Raw genomic sequence first — 21,982 nt, forward strand, 5'->3', positions numbered from 1 at the left:
TTAGGTGTGGATCACACTAAGTACTTTGTATGGATTATTTCTTCAAATTCTTCATTCCCTAAGAGGTCTATTCTATCCCTACTTTCAGAAGTTGAAACTGAAGCACAGAGAACAAGGAACTCACCCAAGTTCACAGAACCAGTAAATAGGGGAGCCAGGCGCCTCCCCAGCTCTGCCTGCTCCCGGAGGCCACAATGCCAACATTCCCTCATCGGGCATTAATTTCTTCAAACCTTGCTAGTTTGGCAAGGTTGGCAAAAATGCTGTCTTGTTCTAAATTGTTTTCCTTTCACGACTGGTGATGCTGGATACGGCTCTGTGTTTGCCAAACCAGACACATTCTTTTTTTGTTATTTACCTGTTGTGTTGTGGCCTTTCGCATAGTCGACTCTACCATTGGAAGAGTGAATAAAGTGGGACCTATGGGCTTAGCACCGCAGTTCAAAAGAAAAAACACCAGGCGTGGTTTTCTTTTCAGAAGTATGCTCAAATGTGGCAGCGTTTTTAATGATGGCCAGCATGACTCAGGGAATTCCCTGTCCTCAAGCTCTTGGACAAGAGTGCTTCGTTCTCTCCCTCGCTCCTGCCACCGTGGATGCTGGTTTCAGGTCATTATGACTTTTGTTCATTCCCCTCTACCGCCCTGGCCTATTTCCTTATCTTGAAGCACGAGTGGTGAACTAGACAGTGTGTAAGGCCCTTCGGCTTTGAGATTATGAGCTGGGTACGGATTTGTGAGAGCAGCATAGTGGGAAGCTATGGGGCTGGGCATCCCCCTTCGGAGCAGTCTTTCTGTTCTCTCCTGCACCCGGTTACTTCCTAAAGCACTTAGCCAAAGAACGGCTTCCTTTCCACCGTTATGTAGACAAAGATCACAATGATGAAGATGCCAAACATAGCAAGCTTCAAGCCCACTGGAAGAATTTCTAGGTTCCCACACTCAAAACTCCTGTTCACGGGGCAGTAGTCTGTCTCTCGGGTGCTACTCCATCCTTTGAATCGGGTGTCTGATGCTCTTGAAGGTAACCTGTGAAAACATTAGTGGCTCTTAGGGTTGTGGACAGCTATGATTTGAGCACCCCCTTAAAGAATGTGGCCCTTGAGCCCCAAGGGAGCAACCGTGGTGGGGCTAAAATTTAGTGAGCAGCCCTCTACTTGTTTAAAACCTATGCTGATTTCAACAAGTGAGATTAACAAGGTATCACAGGGATGTGAGATCCCTAAAATCTCTAAAAGCATTTATTTAGTATTACCACCTGCTTGCATAACATCTTTCAATGCTGGCCCAAGGCCTGCCGCAGGGAGCCGCAGATCCTTCAGTCCCCACTGGAAACCGGTACAGGTGGATGGGGGACACCAGGACCCATGCTCTCTCCTTTCTCTCTTCACAGGTGTGAATAAGGGCTACCCCTCAGGGGTGAGATGGGAAGTGCTTTTGAAATCGGCTAATGTTGGTTTAAAAGGACAAGATGGTACGTTCTGAAATCTCTTAGAGTTCTAGGTACCCACTTGTCTAATCCTGGAAATCTGCCTTTTATTCAGAAGTTCTGGAACTTTCCAGAAGACTTTACTTTCTGAACAACAAATAATACAGCCTGTCTTGAGCTCTTATTTCAGCTACCTGCTCCTTTTCCCCCCCTCTCTCCCTATTTTCCAAGACACAAATAGGAATAAACGTCTCCAAAGACTACAAATCAAGACACATGACTTCTGGTCTCAGTTCATTGTGACTTTTGGCATCCTCCTCAGCCTTTCTGGACTGTTTCTTTATCTCCAAATATAAGTGGTGAACTGGACAGTATGCAAAGTCCTTTCAGCTTTGAAATGATGAGATACAGGACGCCTGGGTGACTCAGTCGGTTAAGCATCTGCCTTCAGCTCAGGTCATGATCTCAGGGTCCTGGGATCGAGCCCCGCATAGGGGGGGGGTCCTTGCTCAGCGGGGAGCCTGCTTCTCCCTCTGCCTGCTACTCCCCCTGCTTGTGCTCTCTCTTTCTCTCTCTCTCTCCCCTTCTCTGACAAATAAGTGAAAATTTAAAAAAAAATGATGAGATACTATGAATCTTTCTTCTTTCTCAACAGATTCTTTTCAGCCTCAAATCTTTCACAGAAATCTGAATAACAAATTTTCCCCAGGAGTTATATAAGACAACAATATCCTCTCGTACACTAAGAAAAGCATTACCTTATTCTCTCAGAAGTCTTACAAGCCAGGCAGTAGATATCTAGGGCTTTTTGTTTAGTGATGGAAGTCTCGGGTCTCTAATGAACAGAAAGAAAATATCAAGAAGAATTTATTGTTTCCAATGTCTTGTACAAAGGACTTTATTTTTTTATTCTAGAAAAAGTCATATAATCTGAGTCCTGATAGATGTTTTTGGTATGTCAGGTATTTAGCCACCTCATAACACGAACTTTAAGTTTGCCTTTACTCAGTAATTAGCAAAAACATTCAAGTGCCATGGAGTAATATTTTACTTCAGTGACTCACACATTAACAATAGACACAAAAGAGGGTCACATGATGGAAGTAGCATTCTGGTCTTAAACATCAACTCTTTATTTTGCTCTTACTTGTACTTTATTGCTTGGAGCTTTCTCTACGAGCAGGCGTCATTTGTATATAAACAATAACGTCATTTTAAAAAACAATTTCGGGGGGCGCCTGGGTGGCTCAGTCAGTTAAGCGACCAACTCTTGGTTTTGGCTCAGGTCATGGTCTCAGGGTCATGAGATTGAGCCCTGCGTGGGGCTCCGTGCTCCATGGGGAATCTGCTTGAGATTCTCTCTCCCTCTCCCTCGGCAACCACCCCCCGACTTGTGTGCTCACATGTGCATGCTCTCTCTCTCTCAAAAAATAAATAAATCTTTTAAAAAATTAAATAAATAAATAAAAAATACAAATAAAATAAAAAAGCAAGTTGGCCATGGACAAAAACTGGAAAGTAATTTCAGAAAATGAAAATGTTGTCCTGTAAGAGGGATAGAAGTCGGGACTTCAGCTCAGGTCATGATCCCGGGGTCCTGGGATCGAGCCCCATATTGGGCTCCCTGCTCAGTGGGAAGCCTGCTTCTCCCCCTACCCCTCTCCCTGCTCATGTTTGCGTGCTCTCTCTCTGTAATAAATAAATAAAGTCTAAAAAGAAAAAAAAATAACATACGCAAAATGATGAAAACATCTTCTGGCATATAGTCAGCATTGAATGAACATTAGCAATAATAATTATGATTCTGGTAATTATTATTCATTAATAATAACATTAATAATAACAGCATATTAATAACATTAATAATAACAACAACAGCGCGTTGCTGTTTTTCCTCATATGCCTGGTTTTCCTTGATTGTCCACTCATGGTTATGATGCAGGCCTCCTCATCCTCAAATGTCTGCAATGTCCAGGCCAGGTGTGTTGTGTCTGCAGGACCGATGGTCTCAGCCCAAGGTGGGCTGGGGAGGGCAGGGCCTGGTGTGCCATCATTTACGGCTGGTCACCCCTTTCCCGGTACTGGCCACAGATGCCCAAGCAGCTACGGCCTCCACCCCTCGCCTCCACTCCCTGCCTCACCTTCTTAAAGAAGTTGTTCTTTTTTTTTTTTTAAGATTTTATTTATTTAATTGGCAGAGAGAGAGAGACAGCGAGAGAGGGAACACAAGCAGGGGGAGGGTCAGAGGGAGAAGCAGGCTTCCCACTGAGCAGGGAGCCCCATGTGGGGCTCGATCCCAGGACCTTGAGATCATGACCTGAGCTGAAGGCAGTCGCTTAACCAACTGAGCCACCCAGGTGCCCCAAAGAAGTTGTTCTTAAAAGTGGTTTAGTGGTACCCAAGCCAGGCCTTTGCCGATGGTGGGAAGCTGTGCCTAGCACAGGGGTGCCGCATCCAATGAAGCTGCTCAGTGTAGACACTGCACACGTACACACCTCTACGATTTCCTGGAAGAGGGGGACCCTTGAGGAAAAGGGACTTTGAAAATTCTCACCAAGGAGCCATGTGGGCTAGTGTTTGCTCATCGAGAGACACTTCAAACTATTTCCAAGGGTGTAGGAAAAATTGTTTATAAGCACATCATTTGTTTTTCAACCTTTTTAATTACAGAAAGCTTCAAGCAGACGCAAAAGTAGACAACAGTATAATGAGCCTCCACGTACCCATCACATGCAACTTCTTAATTCTCTTACATGTAAAAATAGGTCTGTTAAATAAAACACTGGGGGTAGAAGCTTTTTGCAAAATCAAATTATAGGATTTCACAGCTCTTAGGCCATCCAATACTCCCTCCCTTCTCTTCTCCCCTGCCACAGCAGGTTTGGGTCTTTGATTGCCTTTTCTTTGATCATTGCTGTCCTTTACTATCATTCACATGTAGAGTTCTCCTACAGCATGTAAAATGTGGACATTGTGATTTTCAAAAAAGGAGCAATTATGGCCTATTAACCTGCCTGTGCAGCCATCAATAATAATAATAATTGTAAAGTCAGGGGAAAGGGTTATTGATCACAGTAAACAGCGTATAGACTTGTACACACACGGTGATGGCAATTGGCTAAACTTACCCAGCATAGGCACATAAACAACACCTAGAGGGAAATAGAAACAATGAAACGGTTTTTGTGTCAGGTGGCGTGTTTAGAGTTAATTCGTTTTTCATTTAAAAAAATTATTTTAATGTTGTTAAAATACGGTTTTCAGATGAACACCATTTACAATGGAACGAAAAAATATTGGTGTTCATTAAAGCAATGGCTTAGTGGGGGTGAAATCGTACCCATGGGGGAGTGTAATGCTCCTTTCTCCCTATGCCCAGAGCTAGAATCTGCAAAAAAAAAAAAAGCTGGCTATTTCCAAAGCATTCACAGCTGAAGGTGAGGGGGGTGTGGGGCCGCCTCTGCTTCCCCACCTTCTTCACTACTGCCCCTGGCTTTCAAGTCAGAAAATGACACCCATCCACATATCATTGATCACAACTGTAGTTACAAATATAATAATTCTGAGATATGCCAATGCAATAAACAATGAGTGTCTTAATATAATCCTAGCTGACACTTATATAGTTATTTCCTGTGTGCCAAGCACCACTCTAAGCATCTTACATAAATAAACCCATTGAATTCTCAATACCACCCTATGAGGAAAGTGCTTTTATGGTGCCCATTTCACAGATGACAGAACTGAGGCATGGAGCATTTAAGTCAAGTGCCCTCGGTCACACAGCTGGTGAGATGGTGGAGCCAGGAGTCAACTCAGGTAGTGTAGTCTCAGAGCCCCTGCTGACGATCACCCTGCTGTCCTGCAGAGGGTGGATAATGAGGCTTTACTAGAAGAGAATTAGAAATACTGTGTTCTGAGCATCTGTTGTCTTGGGCATTCAACATACCCCGAGCCACGTAATCTTTCTAACAACTCTGTAGTGACCATTTTATAGATGAGAAAAGAGAGGTTTATGGGAGTGAAATTTTTTGCCCAGGTTACACAATTAGGAAAAGGCACAACCGTAACTGAAACCCCCATATTCTGTCTCCAGTGCCCCGTTGTTCTTGTTTTATAATATTTCTATTGGGGAAACATCATGAAAAATAGAGCAAAAACATGTTTCTAAAAACTGTTTTCACTAATTGATAAATGATCAAATCATTAATTCATTTCCCGTGGAAGTGACACTTGTAGCCATCTGATCTCTTCTTAAATATTTTCGATGAATTGTTTTTTTTTTTTTTCAAGAAGATTTTTCTAGGTAGGCTAATTTTGTGCTAATTCTGGCCTACTTAGTATATCTGTGGAATCCGAAAGTGGAGCGTGTATGAGGTATTATGTTCTCCTGTATTACAGGGAAGTACAAAACTCTGGGCTAATATCCAGAACCAGAAGAACAAGAATCATTTTGTTTTCCCATTCAATACTTACTCATCAAAAAACGTATTTGGTTTTTGAAAATGATCACCTTTGACTAAAGCCATTCATTTTGGGGCATGAGGAAATACAAGTGTGTTTGCATTTCCACGAGATGTATATTTGACAAGGTAGGACCCAAACCAAGCCAGAGATATCATAGCCTGACCCCTGTAGTTAACAGGCAGTCAGAGAGGGCGTGTCGTGGGCTGTGCCAACTTCCTCCCCGTTCCTTTCTCTTACTCTCCCAGGACTTCTTCTTCTTTTTTTAAATTTTATTTATTCATTCGTTAGAGACAGAGAGAGCACAAGCAGAGAGAGAAGCAGACACAGGGAGAGGGACAAGCAGACTCCCCGCTGAGCAGGAAGCCCGATGCAGGACTCGATCCCAGGACCCTGGGACCAGGACCTGAGCCAAAGGCAGCCGCTCAACCGACTGAGCCCCCCAGGCATCCCTCTCCCAGGACTTCTTACTGCTGGCCTCTGAGGAGTCAGGAGGCAGTGCTGTTCCTGGCGGTGGGGATGAAATCCTCTCCTAACTGCAATGCGTTACACTTTCCACTCTATTTCATGGACGCAGTTTTTCAAAAACAGCTTATATTATAGAAGCAGACATTTTTACCAATGGCTTGGCAAACTGGCACTTGTGAACCTGCTCCCAGTTGGGAAAAAACCTTTTGATTTAGAGCTCTTTAAAATTGAGTTAACCTCAAATCCCTTTATTGACTAAAAATGATTCTGTTAATAAAAGATCCTACAGTAATTTCAGACTCTTCGTTGTTTTTACCTCAGCCTTGATTTAATAAAGCTCTCATTTTCAACATTGTGCTCTGTTAACCTAAGTCATGATTTTGAATTTATTAAAAGCCTTCTAAAGTAATCTGTACCACATTAACAAAAGAAAGGTTGGTAACCTTATGATCATCACCATTCCTGGTTTTGTTTTGTTTTTTTAAAGGGAATCTTCTAGCAAACCAGGAATAGAACGGGAACTTCTTTAACTTGACAAAAAGTGTCTTCCAATACCTACACCAAAAACCATACTCAAAGGCAAGATGCTAAATGCATTTCCTTTAAAATCAGAACAAAGGAAAGAATTCTTTGTTTGTTTGTTTGTTTGAGAGAGTGAGAGAGACAGAGAGAGTCGGAGCAGGGGACGAGGGAGAAGCAGATTCCCCACTGAGCAGGGAGCCAGCCGTGGGGCTCGACCCTGGGACTCCAGGATCATGACCTGAGCCAAAGGCAGACACTTAACTGAGCCACCCAGGTGCCCCCAAGGAAAGAATTCTTATTATCACTCTTACCTAATACTATAATAAAGGGGTCTTAGCCAGTCCAGTAAAACAAAACAAGACCAAAAAAATGAAAGGTATACAAACCGGACTAAAAAAAATCTAGAGAAAAATTATTATAATTGCAGAGGGTCATTGTTATAAGATCAATATGCAAAAGTCAATTTTGTTTCTATATACTAACAACAAACCATTTAAACATAATTTTTAAAAGATACTATCCCCAATAGTAACAAAAATTAAAAACCTAGCACAGCTACCTACTAAAGCTAACAAAAGATGAGCATGACCTACACTGAGAAAATTATAAAATCTTACTGAAGGACATTAAAGAAAATGTAAATTAATGTGAAGAACATGAACAGGAAGACTCAACAGAGTAAAGATTTAGCTCTTTCCAAATTAATTCATAAAGTCAATAACATTTCAATCAAAATTTCAATATGAATTTTTCATGGAACTTGATACGCTCATTCTAAAATTTATATGGAAGGACAAAAGCATAAGTTAAATAGAGACACTATTTTAAAACAACAAGGAGGATAGGGGCTTGCTAAGATCATTAAAACATTCTGCTGTCGGCACAGGCTGGACAAGCTGATCAGAATAGAGACCCCGTTGAACTAATCACGGCTTTTGTTTTCCATGGTTTATGATGCTTTGACATCTCGAGTCTTGTTAATCGTAGAGAGAATGCACATGAGCAAGCCTTTCATAGGCAAGTCAACCAACCCCAATGCCATATCCCCAGCTACCTCCTTTGTCTCTCATATGCCAAGCCAATATTTTCCCCTGCTGTAATTCAGCCCAGTTACCGGCCAACTAGGAACCAGTCTTGTAGCCCGGAGTCCACTGAAATTGTTCAAACTAGCCAATCCTAAAATGCATACCTTGCCTGACCAATTTCTTCCTGCAAAAACCACAGTAAAGTCGGTGCCCATACCTTCCCCTCACTGCCACCCCCCCACTTGACCCTGATACTTCCCCACGTGGCCCTGCATGCCATGAATTCTTTCAGTGGTAGTGCCTCATGTCTGTCACCATACCTGATGGGTACATTTTGAAACACCCATGTAGGTATGGAAATTTGATATAGGACAAAAACTAACAACGCAGAGCAGAAGAAAAAGGACAGACTTCAAAAATGGGATTGGGAACAAGATGGGATAGATATGCTTCTCTCAGTTTCTTCTGCTGAATATCTCTCCCAAACCTGGACATTATATATAAAGCAAAGGTGAGAAGACACTGAAAGGTGGAGAGAAGCAGAGGGACTAGGGACCTTGGCACCCAAGGACTGATGTGTGGTGAGTGCCCTGGGTCTTCTTTTTACCTCCCATACCCCAGAGGCAGTGCTGGAAAAACTGGCAACCTGAAAACGGTAATGGGTGCAAATGGAAAAAGCCCCCAGAAAAGCCAAAGGACAGGAAAGGAGAAAGGGGCGGCCAAGTAAGACAGAAGACTTTTTGACAGTCACTGTCCTACCCCAGCCATAGAGCCTACCCCCGTCCCCACCAGCCAAGGTGCAAGGGGGAAGCCTGGACCACCAGCCCCAGGTGTCAAACCCTCCCTCTTGCCACAAGGGTGGAGTCAATGGAGGCCACGTGGGAGCCACCCCAGCAGCCCAGCAACAAGGCACCCCACATGAAGACCAGGGTGGCTGTGGAGGCCCAGTGGGGGACCTGGACTTCTATCCCCACCTGACAGCAAAGAGCTGACACCCCTCTATCCCGACCAGTGTGGAGTCTGAGGAGGCCTGCTAAAACAAAAGATTTAACTGAAATCCAGAGTCTCATAAACATCAACAAATGGAGATGACACAAGTGTTGGAATTATCTAACCAGGATTTTAAAGCAGCCATCATAAAATGCTTCAAGGAGCAATATGAAAAGGTTTGCAATAAATGAAAAAAAAAATCAACTCCTTGCAGAGAAGTAGAAAATATACAGAAGAACCCCATGTAAATTTAGAAGCGGGAAAAAAAATGCAACCACCAAAATTAAAAACTCACTAAGTGGGCTTGACAGAACAATGGGGAGCACGGAGGAAAGAATCAATCCGTGTGAAGACAGAACTGTATAAATCACCCGCAACAAAACACAGAGAAAACAGAAAAAAAAAAAAGCACAAAAAACAGACAAACAGAGTCTTGGGGGATTACAATAGAAGATCTAACATTTGTGTCATCAGAGTCCCTAAAGGAGAGGAGAATGAGGTCAGGCTGAAAAAGATATTTGAAGAAATAATGGCTGAAAATGTCCCAAATTTGGCCAAAGACATAAATGTACAGATTCAAGAAGTTGAGTGAATTCCAAACAGGACAGATGCCAAGAAATCTATGCCAAATCCAAATCATAATCAAACTTCTGAAGACCTTTGTGCATGAAGAGACATCACCAAGAAAGTAAAAAGGCAACCCACAGAATGAGAAAAAATATTTGCAAATCTTTCATCTGATAACAGCCTGGCTTTCAGAATATATAGAACTCTTCCAACTCAACAATAAAAAGACGAGCAACCTAGTTAAAAAATGGACAAAGGGCTGGACTAGACATTTCGCCAAAGAAGATACATGAATGGCCAATAGCACATGAAAAGAAGGCTCAACATCATGAATCATTAGTCATCAAAATGTAAATCAAAACACATTGAGATACCATTTCACATCTTCCAGGATGGCTACTAAAAACAAGTTGGCATAGAAGGACAAGTGTTGTCAAGGATATGGTGATACTGGGTCCCTCAGACATTAGTGTGAATGTAAAATGCTGCAGCTATTGTGGAAAATGATTTAGCCATTACTAAAAATGTTAAACCCAGAAATACCACATGACCCAACAATTCCACTCCTAGGTGTATATCTGAAAGAATTGTAAACAGGTACTCAAATACTTGTCCTTGAATTTTTACAGTATTACTTTTCCCAATATGCAAGAGGTGTAAACAAGCTAAATGTCCATCAACAGATGAATGAATAAACAAACTGTGGTCTTTTCATATAATGGAACACTATTCACTCAAGCCCTGATGCAAATATATGCTATAATGTGGATGAAGCTTACAAACCATCAGCTGGGTGAAAGGAGGCAGTCACAAAATATCACATACTGAATATTCCATTTATATGAAATAGCTAAAAGAAGTAAATCCATAAACAGAAAGCAGATTAGTAGTTGCCAAGAAGGGGCTGGGGAGGATCTGCTTAACGAGCACCGAGTTTTAGTTTGAGGTAATGAAAATGTTTTGAAACTAGATAGAGGTGATGGTGTCACAGCACTATGAATGCCCCAAATGCCAGTGAATTGTGCACTTTAGTAAACTTTAGGGGCGCCTGGGTGGCTCAGTCGTTGAGCGTCTGCCTTCGGCTCAGGTCAGGATCCCAGGGTCCTGGGATCGAGCCCCGCATCGGGCTCCCTGCTCCGCGGGAAGCCTGCTTCTCCCTCTCCCACTCCCCTTGCTTGTGTTCCCTCTCTCACTGTGTCTCTCTCTGTCAAATAAATAAATAACATCTTAAAAAATAAAATAAAATGGTGAATTTTATGTGAATTTAATCCTGGTAGAAAAATTTCTGGGGCATCTGGGTGGATCAGTTGGTTAGCATCTGCCTTCAGCTCAGGTCATGATCCCAGAGTCCTGGGCTCCCTGCTCAGTAGGGAGTCTGCTTCTCTCTCTCCCTCTGCTGCTCCCTCTGCCACTCCCCCTGCTTGTGCTCTTTCTGCTCATGCTCTCTCTTTTGAATAAATAAATAAAATATTCTAAAAAAAAGAAGAATTTCTGATTTTTGTCACTGTAGTGTGAATATCCTTATGTCTTCAGTCTAAAGAAATACATACTGAAGTTTTGGGGAGGGAGTGAAATGATCAGGATGTTTACAATTTAGTCCAAGAAAAGAATAGATAAAATTATAAAACAAATATGGCAAAATGTTAAAAATCAATAAATCTGGGTGAAGGCCACAGAAGATTTGTTAGAAACTTTCTGTAAGCTTGAAATTATTTTTTTCATTACTTGTTTTTAAAGGCACTGAGGAAAGAGTGAAAGACAAGGCGCAGGTGGGGGATGGTAATGGAGGAGGCTATGCATGTGTGGGGGCAGGGAGTAGATAAGAAATCTCTGCACCTTCCTCTCAATTTTGCGGCGAACCCAAAACTCCTGTAAAAAAAAAAAAAAAAGATAAGCCCAGACTACTAGAAGACATGTGCTACACTTATGACTGACAAAGACTTAGTATCCAAAATATATAAAGAGATGCTGTAAATTAACAAGAAAAAGATAACCTAATAGAAAAATGAGCAAAAGACACGAACCGGCACTTCGTAGATGAGAAAACACAAATGACCAAAAACATGTAAGAAGATGCTCAACCTTATAAGCAATAATGAGCAAATTATTATTATAATGAAATACAACCTTATACCCACGACTTTGACAAACACTAAGTGTGGCGGTACTAAATTTTGAAGAAGATTGAGAATGACGGAGCTCTCCATGAATTGCTGGTAGGAATGTAAGACGGTGCGGTCACCTTGTAGGGTGATTTAACATGATCTCTACAGTTGAACAGGGCTGTGTCCCTGGCTATCTAGCAATTGCACTCCTAGGTGTATTCATTCAATCAGAAAAAAATTCTTGCACATGTATATAATGGTTCACACATCACAATGTTTGTAGCAGCATTGCTCATAACAGAAAAACTTGGAAACAATCCAAATGTCCAATAAATAAGGAATTGACCAATATATTTTTACAATAACTATATAGCAGTGCAAATGAAAGAACCAGCACTACAAGTATTGGAAGAAGCCCATGGCATAATGCTGAATGATAATGGGAAGTTATAGGAGAATACTTACATGATGATGTTATTTATTTATTTATTTATTTATTTATTTATTTATTTATTTACTGAGGGAGCGAGGGAGCGAGGGAAAGTGGGGGGCAAGAGCACGGGGGCAGAGGGAGGGAGAGAGAGAATCCCAAGCAGTCTCCACGCATGACCTGAGCCTAAATCGAGAGTGGGATGCCTGATCAACTGAGCCACCCAAGTGCCCCATGATGATGTCATTTAAATAAAATCTGAAATCAGGAGAAACTAAAGTTGTGGATACTATAAAGAAAGGAAAAGAATGAGAAGTAGTAAATTCAGGATAGTGGTAACCTGGGGGGAAAGGAAGGAAGAGGAATATGATCAGGGAGGGCTACATTGGTCTTCAACGGAATTGATTTATTTTTTTAATCTCTGGGATGGGAATCTAACTGCTCATTATAGAATTCTTTATATCTTTTTTGGATGCATAAGATCTATTATCATAAACCATCAAAAAATATTTTCAGGTTTGAATTTTTTTCTATTCCCTTGGGCAAATTCCAGCTACCCATCTGCATATCTGTCAGCCCACTTAAACTGTGCTGATTTCTGTACCAGGGCTTCTATGTGTGAATGGAAGGGCCACCAAAGAGTGCCTCGTATGGATTCTCATTACAAAGCAATCATCAGAAAAGAAGCCTCTTGCTTCCATGGGTGAACAGATGTCCAGGAGTCCTTCTGCGATATCATGGAAAGAGACACTGGGGGGAGCTGTTTCACTACTCAGGTGCCTGGTTGTCTTTCCTTGCCTTATGGCAGCCTGATCTAATGGAAACGGCAATAGGATGGAAATTAGGAGGCTGCAAGTCCATTTCCGATTTTTCTGCTACCTCTCTGTGTGGTCTTGGGCGAGTCATAATCCCTCTCGGCCCGTTTTCCTCATCTGTAAGGAACCACACAGCCTCCTTCAAGAAGACTTTCAAATAGGAAATTCCATGATCAATAATTACAATAAATCACTCCTGAACTCATGAATTGTGATGAACAGGGCCTGGTGCTTGCAAAACCTTAACAAGTCCCAAGAGATTAAAGTAATCTGGGGTTCTCGTATGGGAGGTACAACGGGGAAACTCCTCTCCCTAAATTGATACATATAGCCATAGACCCATAATGCAACGGATAAATTAGCTAAAGTCAGGGTTATATTCGGAGGTGAAAAGGAGAAGCTGAATTTTCTAAATAAATTCATATTTTCCAGTAGAAAGAGAACACCACTACTCATAATTCAGTTTTATGAAAATAACTTTACCTTTATTAACATATTATCACTGTAATCAGAGTTTGGTTTCACTATCTCTTCCTGCTGTTCTTGTATTTCAAAAACTGGGTTCTATTACATCAGCATGTGATCAATAAGATAAAGTCATATTGATCATTAAGCATATTTAAGCATATCTACCAGGGGGTTAGTATTTTTATAGGGAGAATGTTGAATTACATCCCTTGTAAAGACAGCATTTAGCTCCCATTAGCACATGTTGCAGGTAAGAACAGAGGGCTTATTAAGTAGTTATAGAATATGTAATTTACCCTTCACTTCATCCCAAGTGGAATATACAACTACTACTGGGAATAAGGATGTTTTTCAATTGATTACAAAACTGTTACAGCGATGTTTAACGTCGGTCTCCTAAAACCTTTACATACAACTCAACCTAAACTGCACACTTAAGTAGTCCTTTAATACATATTCCCTTGGCACATCGGGCTTCCCGATGGCAGCATTTGGGGTAGTCAATGCACCTGCTAATTATAGACCTACAAGGTAACTTATCAGCAATATTAGGAGAGTAAAAATCTTATTAAAGTTTTGGCACAAAGATATGGAAACAGACCTCAAAATTGGAAGCAAAAAAGAGAAATGAAGCTTTCCTTCCCTTCCTTTTCCTCCCCTGGGAGTCAGCGTGGGAAGAGGGGACATGGACGCAGAGGGTCAGCATGTCCAGAGGCCAAAGAGATGGAGTGCAGGGGGGCTGCGTATATGGAGGGGGGCACTGGAGTGCCTCGTGGCTGAAGAATGGGAACGGTAGGGGAGGGGACAGCAGGAAGGCATTAGTGTGCCCTGTGTCCAAGGAAGAGAGACGGTGAGGGAACGGTCACGTGGAGGGTTTGGCAAGTCCAGTGGTGGGGGAAGGGGTGATGGGGGTTATGCAGAAGGAGTGGTGGCTGTTACGATGGGAGATTGGTTACACTGAGTAAAATTTTTAAATTGAGCAAAATATATTGAGGATAATGGAAGCCAGGTTTCTCACAGTTGTAGGAAGGGGAAAGGTTAGAAGGGACACTGAAATGGTGGATTGGAACTGGAGATCAACATGGACTCATGGCTTTTAACTTTATATAGAGAGAGTTATAGGCGTTTAGCTGTATGTGTACATTTGCAGACATTTATTTTTTATCTCTATTCACTGAGAGGGCCTGGAAGCAATGACTCCCCAGTAGCAATGAGCTCCCTAAAGGTCTAGATTTGGGTTTCCAAATACCACCCTGCAATAAAAGGAACCAAGGCTCCCAGAGCAGGAAAAGCACAAGAAGGGGCTGAAATATCTTGTGCCAGAAATTAAGAAAATCCTCAAGGAATAATGAGGACATGTTAAAAGGACACAGTATCTGTTTTGAAGGGGCTCCCACTGGCCAAATCTGAAACAATTTAAGCATTAAAATGATATCAATGTATACAACCTACTGAATCAAAAGGAATCAACAAGTCCATGCTAATATATATATGGATTAATGAACAAGGGGAGCTCTTCCTTACAGTAGAATGTCAACTAATAAATATAGAAGGAAGGATAGAAATAGAAAATCTTTTTATCCTTATTTTTGATTTTTTGAGTAATCGCTCTGCCCACCGTGGGGCTTGAACTCACAACCCCGAGATCAAGAGTCACATGCCCCACCAACTGAGCCAGCAAGGCGCCCCTAGGAATAAAAAATCTTAATGGGCTATCATCATAATGGAGGTGGAATCAGGCAGTCCTTCACGGGTGCTGGGGCTAACGGATGAGGTTTGATGAGGAACACTATGTTGGTATCATTTCAGAATAATTCCCCACAAAAGACCATTCAGTTACAAAGGGGAAAATGACGGCTTTATGGAGAAATCTGACAGATGCCAACTTTCCCAGGTGATTTAGGTTACCATCACCAGCAGTGGACAGGATGACATTGTTCCCCGTTGTGACACTCTGAGAAGAGCATAGCACCCCGTCTGAGGAATTTCTGCCCAGAATGCAAGGCCTCTATGAATAGTCAAAAGGAAAAATCAGACAGAAAAAAAATCACCCAACAGAAATGAAAGACCTGTACTTTTTAAAATAGTCAAGGGCGTGAATGACAGGAAAAGATTGAGGTACCGCTCCTCCAGACCGAGAGGCAAAGTGCATTCCTGGATTGGTCGTGGAGCAGAATGCAGAAAGACATTTTGGGGACAAGTGGTGAAACTTGTATGGGGTCTGAATACTAGACGGTAGCATTGAATAAATGTGAATGTCCTTCTTTGGAGTGTCACATGGTGGTTATGGAGGAAAGTGTCCTTTGGTGGTAGGCAGAAGACGTGCAGGGGAGCTGAGAGACTTCCCGTCTACAGCTGGCCCTCAAACGGTTCAGACACGATGGTAGGTCGCGTGCGTGCAGACGCACATGCACGTGCACGCATATGCACACAGAGCAAATGCAGTAAAAGCTAACCCCTGGATGATCTGGGTGGAAGCAACCTAGGAGTTCCTTATACTAATCTTGCCACTGTCCCTAAATTGGAAGTTAGTTCAAAATAAATTATTTTTTCAATGTTTCAAAAGGCAGGGGAAGGATTTAGCATAAAATTAAGAAGGAGTCCTTATATACAAGGAGGGCACATAGGACTTTTTTTTTTTTAAGGTTGGTCTGCCTCATTCAACACACAGCACTCACAGGGATTATTATCACAGATAATTATATCTGTATATTGGGTGCCTGGGTGGCTCAGATGGTTAAGCCTCTGCCTTGGGCTCAGGACACCACGATCTCAAGGTCCTGGGATGGAGCCCTGCATCGGACGCCCTGCTCAGCGGGAAGCCTGCCTGCTTCTTCTTCCCTCCCTGCCTCACCCCCTGCTTGTGCATAAATAAAATAATAAATAAATAAAATCTTGTAAAAAAAGATAAATATACCTGTTATATAATTATATAATAGATAAATATACCTGTGGGCACTCTGATAAATCCTTCTCTGCAGCACTTAGGAGTTCAATACTGAGATTCAGTTGCCATCATATTATTTTCCATTAAGCAGTTTGCTTTGTTTTGTAGATAATTAAATATCGTGCTTTTTCCATGATAGTACTGATGATAATAGTAGTTATTATTGTACTTATATGGCTCTTACGGTGTAGCATCACTACTCTGTTTTACATATGTTAACTTAATCCTCGCAACGCTCTATGAAGTTGAGACCATTATTGTCCTGATTTACAGATGAGGAAATTAAGACTGGGAGGTCAGGTGTCTTGTCCAAGTCAGTCTCAGAACTGGGATTTGAACCCAGACAGTCTGGCTCTGGAGTCCAGATTTTTGATACACATATTCTTTGTTTCCAAAGCTCATTTTAAAGTTTCTCCAGGGCAGGAACCATGGCTCCTTTAGCATCTATTTTCTTCCTCAAAAAGGTCTAGCACAATGCCCAGTATAAATAGTTGTTAACTCACAGGCTGAGACCCAGGGGTGGAAGGTCTGTTCCAACCGTTCCCTGGGTGGTCATCAATTCACTGTGCCCTAAGCATTGTCCCTCAGGAGAATACGTTAAGGTATGTCTAAGAGACAAAAGAGATAGTACAGAATAGGAAGTCAGAGAAAGGGAGAGCATCAACATAAATATATAACAAAGGTTCCCTTGGGTTCAGCCAACAAAGACTGAGTAACTCCCTCCTCCCTCTCCCCATACGGCTGGCACTGGATTCAATGCAGAGGATTCAAAGACATAGGTTTTCACGCTCAGAGTTTTACAACCTGAAGCCAAAGCTCTTAGGCAGAGGGTGGGAGTTGGGGCAGATTGAAAGGGCAGATTGCTAGACCCAGACCCACAGAACACATTTTTAGAAGCTCCTAGAGGAATGTGTCGCATAGGTGGCAAGATGAGAAGAGTATTCCGGGCTGGGAGAACAGAGAACCAGGATTCTGGCAGGAATGAGCATGCGTGTCTGGAAGGGAACAAGGAGACACCCAAGGGGCCAGGAGCGCTCCAGAGCACACAGCTCCCAGGCCCAATAGCCCTCTGGGATTGGACAAGCAGCCGTCCAGAGATGGGAGTGCATGTGCAAACATCTCCACCCCTGGAACCACTCTTAAGCCCAGGGTGCCCAGATGCCCTGGTTTGCCAGGACAGTCCTGTCTGATTCCTGTTATTCCAGCCTCTCTTCTAGAAGTGTCCCCTTTCATTCTCAAAAGCATCCTGCCGGGGGTGTAAATGACATGGTCGCCTTACTCAGAGGCCACTTTATGCAGCCTGACGCTGCAGATCATTCTGCTTCCCGAACACCCCAAATCCCATTTCCCCCTCTTTGGTAGAAGGGACTTAGAGCCTGCATTACACGCATTGGCTTTCCTGCCTTCTCCATCACAGGAGGCACCTGCTGCGCCCCAAGTCCATCTGATGAAGAAGTCCCCAATTAAAAAATATGTATTGGCCTGACTTTCTGGGTGATCTTAATCTCCAAAGCAGTGGGCTGCCTTCGCGATCTGATAAAACACTCACACATGCAGGATTACAAAGCATCCGGAAATGGACATGATCAAAATCTCAAAGTGGTTTGTATTCCACTGGAAACCCTGCTAGGATGAGAGGGAAATATGTATTCGTTGATGTTTCAAAAAAATGAGAATTCTGCCTCTCCAGCTACTCTGAGGGCAGTTAGGTACACACCACTGCTCTTAAGTAATTAAAGTCTATGGTGTTAGACAATTGACTCCATAAACACACTTTTTACCACCTTTTACATGGAAATTTAAATGCTTATTTACATTTACTTCAGAATTTAAAGTTGAACAGATGTCTTGAGGCCCTTCTGAGAATCAGAACGGCTTATATAAATCCTTCAGATCCAAACATTTCGGGCCCTCACAAACTTTTGGTTGAATTCTATTGCCAATTCAAAATATTGATGTGGTTTTATTTCAGGTTTATGGAAAGCAAAGACCCGAAGGGCGCTGGCCCCGCCCCCATGCATTGCAAATACTCAGGTTGCTTTGTTCTCCCCTCCGTGTCTGTGCAGGATCTAGACAAAGGGGTGCTCTGCCCACAGGAGGTTTTTTGAATGGAAAGGATTCCTCTGATGAGCCATTTGGGAGATTTAAAACATCCTTTTAGAAAGTTTGATAAGCTATCAGAATTACTTCAACAGATTTGAATTCTGTTCAAACGGGAAGCCAAAGCTACTACCAACTATAGGAATGTGTACTTGGGGTTTCCTTTTCACTTGCTGAAACTCAGTGAGGAGTTTAAATACTAGACCATACTGGGGCACCTGGGTGGCTCAGTGACTAGGTGTCTGCCTTCAGCTCAGGTCATGATCCCGGGGTCCTGGGTTTGAGCCCCGCATTGGGCTCTCCGCTCAGCGGGAACCTGCTTCTCCTCTCCCTCTCCCACTCCCCCGCTTGTGTTCCCTCTCTCGCTGTGTCTCTGTCAAATAAATAAATAAAATCTTTTAAAAAAATAAAAATAAATAAATAAACACTAGACCATATTGGCAAACTAACCTGTTTGTCGCTAGAGGAGTTTGGCAGATGCGATGAGGTGAGCTCTGGGCTCCTACTCTGTGTGGGAGCCTGTACCAGCTACTGCGGGGGAGGGAGGGCAATTTTAAGCCGATGCACAGGCATGGCTTTGGAGTCGGGTCCCTAAACAGTCACAGGATTTGAACCAGAAGAAAAATGGGCAGGGGATTGGGGGTGCGGAGGATGAAAAGAACGCCAGACATAAGGAACGGCTGAGGCAAAGGCACATGGGAAGGAAGTGAGAGAGGTGGGAAACCAGGGAAGAGTCTGGAGGGTGATGAGGGAGATACTGGAGTCTCTTCGCGGTGTGTGGTAAGTTTGCGCCTTGTTTCCAGGCAAAGTGAATGTCATGGCTCAAGCTCTGCTTGTACATCTGAACTGGAATCACGAAAGGTTAGAGGCGGAGGTCAGTTAGGAGGATATTACAATTGTTCCGATAAAAAATAAAAAATAATATGGGGGCGTCTGGGTGACTCAGTCGGTTAAGCGTCAGACACGGAAATAGTTTCACAAAACAGAAACCTGCATTACAACAAGCTGCTGTAAACTAGGGTTTTACCGCTGGACCAGAATGGAGTCACTTGCTATTCCCTTTCTTAATACATAGGGGGAGTGCTATTTCCTATATTTAATATATTATGGGTAAAAGTATTCATGCGTTAGAATTGTACATACTTTTTTGGGTCCCTTGTTTTTTTCTGATGAGAGAATGGTATTTCCTTTCAAAATGATAGTGGCATTAAGCTCTGGATCATGGAAAACAAAAGGAAAATAGGCCATGAGAACATACGAGCTAGAAAGGGAAATAAACACCACTCATCGGGGTGAATTCTACCAATTGTAGGGCAGAAGAATTTCATGAGGGGAATAAAATTCACTTTGCCCTTCCGAGGGCAAAGGGCATTTCTGCAGTGGCCTTTGTGCAAAGCGCTGAGGCCTTCCCCGGGGGACACGGGGAGGGCTCCTAACAGGAAGGCCATCATGTCTGTCTGACTCCGGGAGAAATACATTGCTGAGCTCAAGCTGGCCGCTCCTCTGGGCGGCTGGTTTCAGTCTAGTTGGTGCCCCTTTGAACCAGCTGCAAGCCTCACGCATCCTTGAATGTCTGGATCGGGCGGGAGGATTTTCTCCTTCTGTGTCCGAAGAAGCCCCCAGAGGAGGGAAGGCCAGACCTGCGCTAAAAGGCTTTAACATCCGGGAAACTGCTGGGGGCAGGAAAGGTGGCTGTTCATCAACCCTTGGCTTCAGCCGGTGGAGAAGCATTTTGATAAACTCAGAGCAATCAGGGGCTGTTACACACTCAGAAGAGCTGTTGGAGGGGATTTTAAAGGAGCCCTACGACTCCAGAATATTTGGGAAGCTGGAAAAGAGGTTCGACCATTAAAGCTATGTCCACTCGGTGCCAAAACAATGAGTGAAAATGAGAAAAAAAAATCAAACCCACCCATTGTCTGGATAACCTACTGCTTCGCCTTAGGTCTGAACTGGGCCCCTGTCACAGGCTCCCCACCGCGACCCCACCCCATTACGAGGTGTTTCTGTGAAGCGCCCAAGGCTGGATCTCCCCAGGACCTTATCAGTCCCGTGGCAACCCCTTCATTCTGATGGCAACGGGGTCTCTGAGGATCCTCCAATGAGCAGACTCAAACATCTGATTCAGACCTGACCCGGAGACAGCAGTCATTGCCTACTTGACCTAAGCACTGTCCACCGGCACCATAGCATTGCATGACAAGGGAGGGACTGACCCAGAGCTTTCACCTCTGACCTGACTGCCTGCAGTTGGCTGGCATCAGGTGAATACAGTCTGTAAGGCAAAGGCAAAACTTACAAACTGAAGGACCCATTTTCTCGCAGCCTGGGCATACATGCCCCTCTGCAGAGTGCTGCGCGCTGGGAAGCAAGAGAGCTTGGCCTGGGACCACCACAGCTCGGCTGTGCTGCTTTGACCCGCAGTCCTGGGCAGCTGTGAGCAATAAGGACACAAGGCTTCCTCCCTGGAATCTTCCAACCTGGCCCTTCATTTCATCAGAGGGCTAGTCTAATCCCTTCAGTTCCTGTGTAGGGCAGGAAACACACGCAGTCCCAGGCCTGGGGCAGGACTCTGAACATATCCCCCAACCAGAAAGGGTCTGGGGTATGCTCAGGGGCCGGTGGGTCCATCCCCCAGTCCTGCTGCTCTTTCAAATGAGGCCAGCCACGCGGGACTTAGGGGAAGCTCTCAGAACTGCACCACCAGGGGATTTTTCAGAAGGCCCCAGGCACTTACCTTACTTGTTAAACTATTCACTTGAGCTGTATGAAATTGCCATTTTTTGGTAGGTCAAACATGGTCAAAAAGGTAATGTGTTCATCCTCACAATAGAAATTGTGAGAACAGTGTAAGGCGTGTGGCGGAAAGAGCACAATTATGAGAACCAGACCTGGGTTCAAATCTCAGTTCTGTCACCCTCTTTCAACAAACACATTGTGCATTCCTGCTCCGTGCCTGGTACTGTTCCAGGAGCTAGACGTGTAATGGTGACAGAGACAATGAATCTTGCTCTTCATGGCACATTCTGGGGGTGCTTCCTAGCTATTTGATGTTGGGCCGGTCACTCAGCTTCTCAGAACTTCAGCTAAAAGCTTGTGAGGGTTAAATGAGATATTGCACTTAAGGCCAGAAGTGCAGTGGTGGCCTTCAAGGCATGGTAGTCCCTGTTATTTTACTGTGGCTCACAGAGGACTCCTAATAAATATTTATTGAATGAAACAGCCTTGGAATGGATTGTAGGAATCTTCAAGCCCACCTCCTACAGGAGAATGGTGCCCGTGGGGGCAGGGGCCACCGGAACAGAAGCCCCTGGATCCCCACAGCTCTGCACCTACCCTGGGGCCCAGAAGAGACCAGCTGTGGTCAGCTCCCGTGAAGTCAGGAGGGCAGTAGGCATAAGAGTTCTGGAAGGTACCATTTGGTTCATCTTTCTGAATGGATTCGAAATCATTTAATCTGAAGAAAATAATTGTCCCATTTATTGATTGAGGCAAAGCAGAGGTTGGGACCTCAAAGGAGATGTGGAAACTACCTGCAGGAACTCGCGGTTTTAGAAATCAAACACAGAGTTGGCTCTGGCTAGTAAGAGGACATGCAAATTGACCAGATCCGCCCCCCTCCATTTTCCATCCAATGGGGTCGCTGGCATGAAC

The 21,982-nt window shown here is 43.5% G+C and overlaps 1 protein-coding gene across 2 annotated transcripts in view; it reads right to left on the bottom strand.

The window, feature by feature from the left end:
* Positions 1 to 466: 466 nt before the first annotated feature.
* LEMD1 (LEM domain containing 1) overlaps positions 467 to 21,982 on the bottom strand; it is a 33,547-nt gene continuing 12,031 nt past the window's right edge. For both annotated transcript variants that reach the window (XM_025855225.2, XM_025855224.2), the window contains exons 4-6: positions 19,472 to 19,542; positions 2,186 to 2,262; positions 467 to 1,027 (exon numbers count right to left, since the gene is read on the bottom strand). In XM_025855225.2, the coding sequence (XP_025711010.1) occupies positions 829 to 1,027; positions 2,186 to 2,262; positions 19,472 to 19,542 (347 nt within the window). In that variant the 3' untranslated portion in view covers positions 467 to 828. The remainder of the gene's footprint in view (positions 1,028 to 2,185; positions 2,263 to 19,471; positions 19,543 to 21,982) is intronic.

The sequence above is a fragment of the Callorhinus ursinus genome, unplaced genomic scaffold, assembly GCF_003265705.2.
Source record: "Callorhinus ursinus isolate GAN/ISIS: 27379988/994484 unplaced genomic scaffold, GSC_fseal_2.0 scaffold57, whole genome shotgun sequence".
NCBI lineage: Eukaryota > Metazoa > Chordata > Mammalia > Carnivora > Otariidae > Callorhinus > Callorhinus ursinus.